Here is a 7,028-nt window from a genome sequence, read left to right as displayed (position 1 = left end):
GAACACTGAGATTTCTGTCCTATTAATCTTGGTGAAAGAGCCACTATGAAAAGGATCCAAGTGGTATTCAAAGAAACATTCAGATACTTTTCAAACTGCCTTGTCTTGTAGTTACCACAAAAATATTCTAGTGATCACTGACCTCCCCCATGTCACTGTCACTTAGAAAAAGTAAAAATCACAGAGTCCCCAGATAACACATAGAAACCAAACCTGGGTACTAACAAATTACAAGATAAATAACAGAATGAGCCTTTTAATTGCTTTTATTACTCAAAAAAGCTTCATTTTATTTGGCTTTCTGACTCTGGGCTTGTGCCTTCAATACTTTCACCACGATTTTCTGCTCCTCGATAAGGAAAGCACGCTTGATCCTAGAAAGAAAAACATTAAGTGAATAGTTAAAACCAAATAACATTGATTTAACAAAGGCAAGAAAGTACCAGGAAAGAATTAAGCAAAGCTATCAGGGAAAACACCCAGGGAAGTAAATAAAAGTATAAACTAAAAACTGAAATTATATGGACAGACTCTTTTAGCCTAAACCTTCCCACACTGGCATTTAAAGCAGGGTAATTCTTCAGTTCTATGCCAGCATACCTGCCCTCCTCTCTGGAGTCAGGATAAACTATAATATTAGCCCCCCTGGAGACGGCTCTCTGCCACTATAGTAGTAGCCTTCATTTAACCGCGTTTCATTAGGATCAAGTACTAATAATATTATTTGATTTGCAAAACGTCTTAGAATGTTTTAACCACATTATTGAGAATTTCCAGTAAAAACACAGAAAGGAAGTATGTGCTAGCAACCAAAATGAAGCAGTAAAAGATATTTAGCAGGAGATACTTTATCAAGAGCAAAGATTTTAGGGCCTGACCGAGGCCAACTCTATCATTTACTAGCTGTGTGATCTTGGGTAAGCTACCTTCTCTGTGTAAGGGAAGGAATAATTTCATACCAGTTCCACAGGCTTTTCAGAAAAATTAAATTTGGAAGGACAGACAATTTCTGTACTTTGAACCTCCATTTAGAGAGAAAGCAAATTTTTACCCATCACTATTATTAGCAGACAGGATCTGGCAAACAGTAGGCAGTATTAAGTTACCTCCAGATAGAAAGCACTCATTTAATTCCCACAAAAACTTTTCCCACCAACGTTCCCTACCGGTACCCTGGTTATCTAATAGTCTAAACTCAAAACCTTGAGACCTGACTCCTTCAAATCTCCCTGATATAATCATATTACAGAAATACAATTGATGCCACTTACTCAGGACCTTTGGAAACTCCCTAAACTTACACAAAGCAATGACCAGAGGCACCCCCTCAGTGTCACAACTGACGCTAAGCTAAAGGCTGCACTAGAGTCACACCCAGATCTCCAGGAGCTGGGGCCTGAGAACTGCTTTGTGTTTTATGTTTTTTAAAAATTCTTACCCAAGGACATGCCCATTGATTTGATTTGATTTTTTTGGTCAAGCTCACCCAAGAGTATTTTTTCCATTGATATTTTTTTTAGAGTAGAAGGAAGGGAAGGAAAGAGAAACATCAACGTGGGAGAGAGACACCTATTACTTGCCTCCCACAAGCGCCCTGACCAGGGCCGGGGATAGAACCTGCAACCCTTGGGTGCAAGGCCGACGCTGCCCACTGATTTTAGAGAGAGGGAGGGAGGGAAAGAGAGAGAAACATCGATGTGAGAGAGAACATCAATTGGTTGCCTTCTATAGGTACCACAATGGGGAATCAAACCCACAACCTTTCAGTACACAGGATGTCGCTCAACCAACTGAGCCACACTGGCCATGGCCTGAGAACTGTATTTTTAAATGTCCCTATGTGAGTACATCTGGCAAAGTCTGGTAAAAAGCCAAGCTCCTCTCACTTAAAATGCATAAGCCCCCTCATCTCCACTCTGCCTTTCCAACTTCATTTCTCATTCATTTCACACCCTCAGTGTGCCAGATCAAAACTGTACGTACGTGTTCCTTGCCTGCAATGCCTTCAACCGCTTGTCCAAAACTTACTCATCATTCAGATTCCACCTTAAATACTACTCCCAGTTACCCAGCCACTTGAGAGGAATTTTCCCTCTACACTTCAGTTAAGTTTGTATCCCTATATGCCTTAATGTCCCCTTACAAATTAACTCCTAAAAGGCAAAATGAACCTGCAAGGTTTGGTGTCAGATTTGGCTCAGAAACTAGAATAGACCAATTTACTGAACTATCTGAATAAACTGGAAGCAAACTATTTTTCTGAACCAACTTCTTCACTCATGAAGGCTCATCACCTGTCCAATCTTCCCACCTAGGTTTTAGAGACGATTTAATACAGCCAGTAGGGTTAAGAGCAAGTGTCTCAATAAAGCCGGGAATAAATGCCATTGCTGCCCCTTACAAGCATGTGAATTCAAGCAACAAGCCTTGGTTTCTTCACAAAAATAATGGTAACAGAAACACCTCCCTGACAAACTTGCAACAGTATTTATTATTAAAACACTGCACAAATGTTAATTCCATCATAAACTCTAGTATTTCCACGTTCACATATCCAAAAGACCTAGCCCTCTACCCGAAACCCTCTCCCATCCAGCCGGCAGGTCTTAATGAGAGTATCATTTCATTAGCCTCCACAAAGTACAGGAACTGTTCCAAGTGCTTGCCTGTTGTTGAAAGAATGATTTAACTATCCACCCTGCTGCTGTTTTACTTTCCGGCACACAAAAGGTTTCCCCACCCTCCTCAAAAGCCCACGAATTTCCACATTTTTAAGTATCAAGTTAAAAATTGCCCTTCCAGCCCTGGCCGGTTTAGCTCAGCAGTTAGAGCGTCGGCCTGTGGTCCGGAGAGACCCGGGATCGGTTCCCGCTAAGGGCATGTACATCGGTTGCAGTTTGTCCCCGGCCCTGGTTGGGTTGTGCAGGTGGCAGCCACTCGATGTGTCCCTTTCACGTCAATGTTTCTCTCTCTCTTCCTCTCTCTCACTCCCACTCCATCTGAACAAAATGGAAAAATGTCCTTGGGTAAGGATTAAAAAAAAAAAAAAAAAAAAAATGTCCTTCCGGGCAACCTTTCCACTTTCCTTGCCCACCACCTCCCGACTATTCTCTGCTCCAGCGCATCGTAACTGCATACATCTATTCCGTTCCTGCTTTCAACCTTTCCCATTCTCCATCTATCTTAAAGCCCAAACAACTAATTGTTTCTTACCTGCCTCCCCTACAAAACTGAGGTCATTTTAATTTCTGTATCTAGCATAAAGACGGCCCCAAATTCTAATGAATTATTTGGAACTATTATCATTGATTAGTTTGTACATCAATTATCCCTAATTTCGGAAGGATCCTAAAGCATGCTACTTTTGTTTAAGTAAATTACTTTCCCACCAGTATTCTAGCAATGATTAGCATGCAGTGTAGTAAACAGGTGCACACACTTGTTTAAGAAAGCCCGCTTGCCTGAAAAGTTCTATTTACCTGTCACGGACGCATTTGGCGCACATGGATCCACCATAGGCCCTGCTGACATGTTTTTTCGTTTTAGACAACCTCATTAGAACTTTAGGTCTCACGGCACGAACCTACATAAAGAAAATGTTGAGGTTATTTTGTGATGCTTTTACAACAGAAACTGTGCTAGATTTCTTTTATAGGTGGTTAAGTGCAAACATTAAAATAGGTTACTAAACAAAGTGGTGTATTGATTTATGTGAAAGGCATTTCAGTGTACTTGTCACATTGGCTTTAACAGAAAGTATATATTCTTGACAGGTATGGATAATGGATGTTTAGTGATTCTCACCTCTCCTAGTGGTTCTCTCTCCTTCACCATTCCCATACCAGGAAAGTAATGCTCAAAACTTTAACCCGTTAACTTACTCATAGCAAAAGGCTCACTTACTCCACGAAGTCGGCCTGGGCACACGCCACATGCAGACTTTGGTGCTTTCCCAACCTTCTTGGTATAAAGGTAAACAATTCTATTACCAGGGGTTCGGGATCTAGAAAGTGAGAGAATAGACCATAGCTCAGCATTTTGCAGAGTAAATGACAACATGTGTTTTAAATTTCAGGAATACTTACAGCCTAGTTTTGTTAGAGGCTGTGTTGTAGGACAGCCTCCGACGGTACGTCAAACGCTGCACCATCGTGAGTGCCTAAATTAGGAAGAATGGAACATAACTACATTGCAGAAATAATTCACACCTTAGAACAAAACAGCGTCACAAAATTTATACATTTTCCATATCTACTCAAATACATAACCTCCTTAATTAGGGTCCATTATGAAAGGGGTCCATTTAAAAAAACTACTAGCAGCCTGGAACACAGTAGCGGCTCAGGGTTCGGCCTGACAGCAGCACCCGGGTCAAGGCAAGTGCGCTCTACCGCGGATCTGGTATGACTGAGGAAACCGGTTATGCAGATACAAGTAAAATGACTTAGTTTTTCAGTGAACTATACAAAGTAACATGAAAACAGAAGCAAGATTTCAATCAATCTCACTCGTTTATCCCAAACTTTGTAACCATTTCATCCCAGCCACGACGTTATCTGAAAACGGCCGCATCTGCGCCGACAAGCTCCTTCCCGGCACCAGGGCGTCACCACCAGACTGGACGCGGGGCCAATGCTCGTGACCCACCCAATCAGCCGCTGCTGTTTGCACCTCCAAAGCCACAACAGAAAACGCCCTAGGAACACTTTTTTTTTTATCTTCCTCGCCATCGGCCTTGGGAAAGACGACATTTGAAACGACGACGTGCGGGTCGTCCGCCCTCCCAAAGCCCGAGAACATCCGCAGGAGCGGCGGTAAAATGTGCGCGTGAGACACGAAGGTGTCCCGCTGTTCCCCCGCGTCCACTAGCCGCTCCGCAACTCGTCTGTCCCCACACGCCCGGCTTCAAAGGCGGCAAGTGCCGGGTGGTGAGCTCCCGGCTCCGCAGGAGAGGTCCGGATCGAGGGGTACCTGAAGCTAAAAGCCGGGGCCCTGCTCTCCACCAGCCTTCCTCCAGAGCCCTTACCCCCACACCAGGTCAGAGGACTGTGAATGACAGATCTCGGCTCCCGCAACTCCCCGGATGGCGGCTGATTGTAAACGGACTAACTATAGGGAGAACGAAAAAGCAGCCATACCCGAAGTCCCCGTCCCCGGAAGAGGAAAAAGAAAGCGCTTGAGCGTTCAAAGGTCAAATATACTGCGCAGGACAGGAGGTTACGTCAGAGCCAGCGGCGTGGTGGAGAGAGTGCCGCCATGTTGTACGGACATTACACAGCCTTCTCCCGTGGGCGGAGGTGCACAGCGCCGCCACGTTGTACGGCAGCCGACGTGCCTCCGTTCTGGAACGCGCCTCCGCTCTCCCTAGCAGCGCTGCCAAAAATCTTTCGGGAATTGCTATAGAAACAAAGGCAGATGACAACGGAGCTGCGAAGCGCAAAAGGGGGACAAAATTCATGGTTTTCGCTCCTATGGATGCTGCTACACATTAACCTAAAGAGCGCCAGCTTTGGGGTTAGACCTGGGTTTCGATCTTAATTCTGACACTACTTACTAGGTGACTTTTGAGGAGTGACTTTTTATTTTATTTTATTTTTTTAAATCTGCATCCCAGGATATGTTTTTCATTGATTCTACAGAAAGAGGAAGGGAGAGAGAGAGACACATCTATGGTTTGCCTCGCACCGCCCTAACCCCGCACGAAGGGGCAACCTGGTATGTGCCCAGACTGAGCAGGACTGGGCGCCAGGAGGGCGTGGGCCGGGACACGAGGTACTATCTTCAGCCTTCCCTTCTCTCCTTGCCATTCAAAGCGCAAGGAATTTTAACCCAGTATCTGCTCATTATTAGCTGTGTTACTTTGGGCAAGTCCTTAAATATCTAAAAGAAAGATATTAGTAACTACCCTGCAGTTATGTCATGATCAAAGGCATCATGAAGTTAAAGCACTTTAGCACGCGTCCTGTGGAGAGTAAGTGCTCAATAAATGGTGGCTTATCTTATTGATTATGTACAAAGAGCTTTTGAGGCCTCCTATGGGTAGTAAAGTTTGAACTGCGTCTTAAGAGAGGAAGAAAAATAGCCTCTAAAATAGTATGTAAAAGTTTACATTAAGTGTGTTTTTCTGAGAGGTTGTTTTTAGCTTTCATTGTACTGTCAAAAGGGTTCTGGCCTCCAAAAACGTGGAGAACACTTTGAGCTCTGTGGAAGAATGCTAAAAAGGTCTTTTAAACTTTTAGATTAAGCTCTCTGGAAACTGAGAGGTGCATGCTTGTGTACTGGGGAGTACTCTTGTAAAAATACACCTGTGAGGAAGTGAGGATCAAGGGACCCACAATGTAGTTGCAACTGAGGCCTCAGCTTTTCCAACAGGGAGGTCTGGATTTAGGATGGTTCTTCCTACCTGTCCCAGGCCGGCAAGGGAGTAGCCTTTGTGCTCCCACATCAGCTGTCCCTTAGCCTGGCTGCCCCAGACCATGGGTGAGGCAGTTCCCTGAAGTCAGAGCAGTGCCCAGTGAAGAAGGCAGCTGTGAGCCAGCTGCACGGACCCAGAACGGAGGGTTTGAATAGAGCATCCCAGTAGTCACTCAGGTTTCCTTGCAGGTTTTCCAGTGCCACTGCTGAGGTGAGAAAGCAGGCAAATGAGTGAGGGCAGATGCCAGGAAGGCCTGTTAATTCCATCATGCTTCACGTCCCTGCCATCGTTGTCACACCAGGTGGAAGGCTCTGGTGATATCCTTGCCTTTGCTGCCACTCAGATGGCTGCTTCTCCCTTGACCTAGGGATGAGTTACTTCCCTCCTTCCCAGTCCTCAACTTTTTTTTTTTTTTTTTTTTTTTTGGTACGTGCCCCTAGCGGGAACTGAACCCAGGACTCTCCGGTCCGCAGGCCGATGCTCCAACCGTTGAGCCAAACCAGCCAGGGCCAGTCCTCAACTTTTTGTCCTCTGGAATCCCTTTCACCTTTGTAGCAGGCTTTGAGATGGAGGCTGGGATAGAGAGCCAAATACAGTTTTTGAATGAATGAAC

General features: G+C 44.8%; 1 protein-coding gene across 1 annotated transcript; it reads right to left on the bottom strand.

Annotated features, from left to right (window-relative positions):
- Nucleotides 1-248: 248 nt before the first annotated feature.
- Nucleotides 249-5,177, bottom strand: RPL34 (ribosomal protein L34). The gene is made up of 5 exons (XM_036270119.1): nucleotides 5,139-5,177; nucleotides 4,086-4,159; nucleotides 3,904-4,003; nucleotides 3,480-3,583; nucleotides 249-374 (listed from the first exon to the last, which is right to left on the bottom strand). Exons 2-5 carry the CDS (start codon nucleotides 4,148-4,150, stop codon nucleotides 290-292), a joined length of 354 nt encoding a protein of 117 aa, XP_036126012.1. The 5' UTR covers nucleotides 4,151-4,159; nucleotides 5,139-5,177; the 3' UTR covers nucleotides 249-289.
- Between the last annotated feature and the right edge of the window lie 1,851 nt (nucleotides 5,178-7,028).

The sequence above is a fragment of the Molossus molossus genome, unplaced genomic scaffold, assembly GCF_014108415.1.
Source record: "Molossus molossus isolate mMolMol1 unplaced genomic scaffold, mMolMol1.p scaffold_m16_p_1, whole genome shotgun sequence".
NCBI lineage: Eukaryota > Metazoa > Chordata > Mammalia > Chiroptera > Molossidae > Molossus > Molossus molossus.
This window is presented reverse-complemented; position numbering and strand designations above follow the sequence as displayed.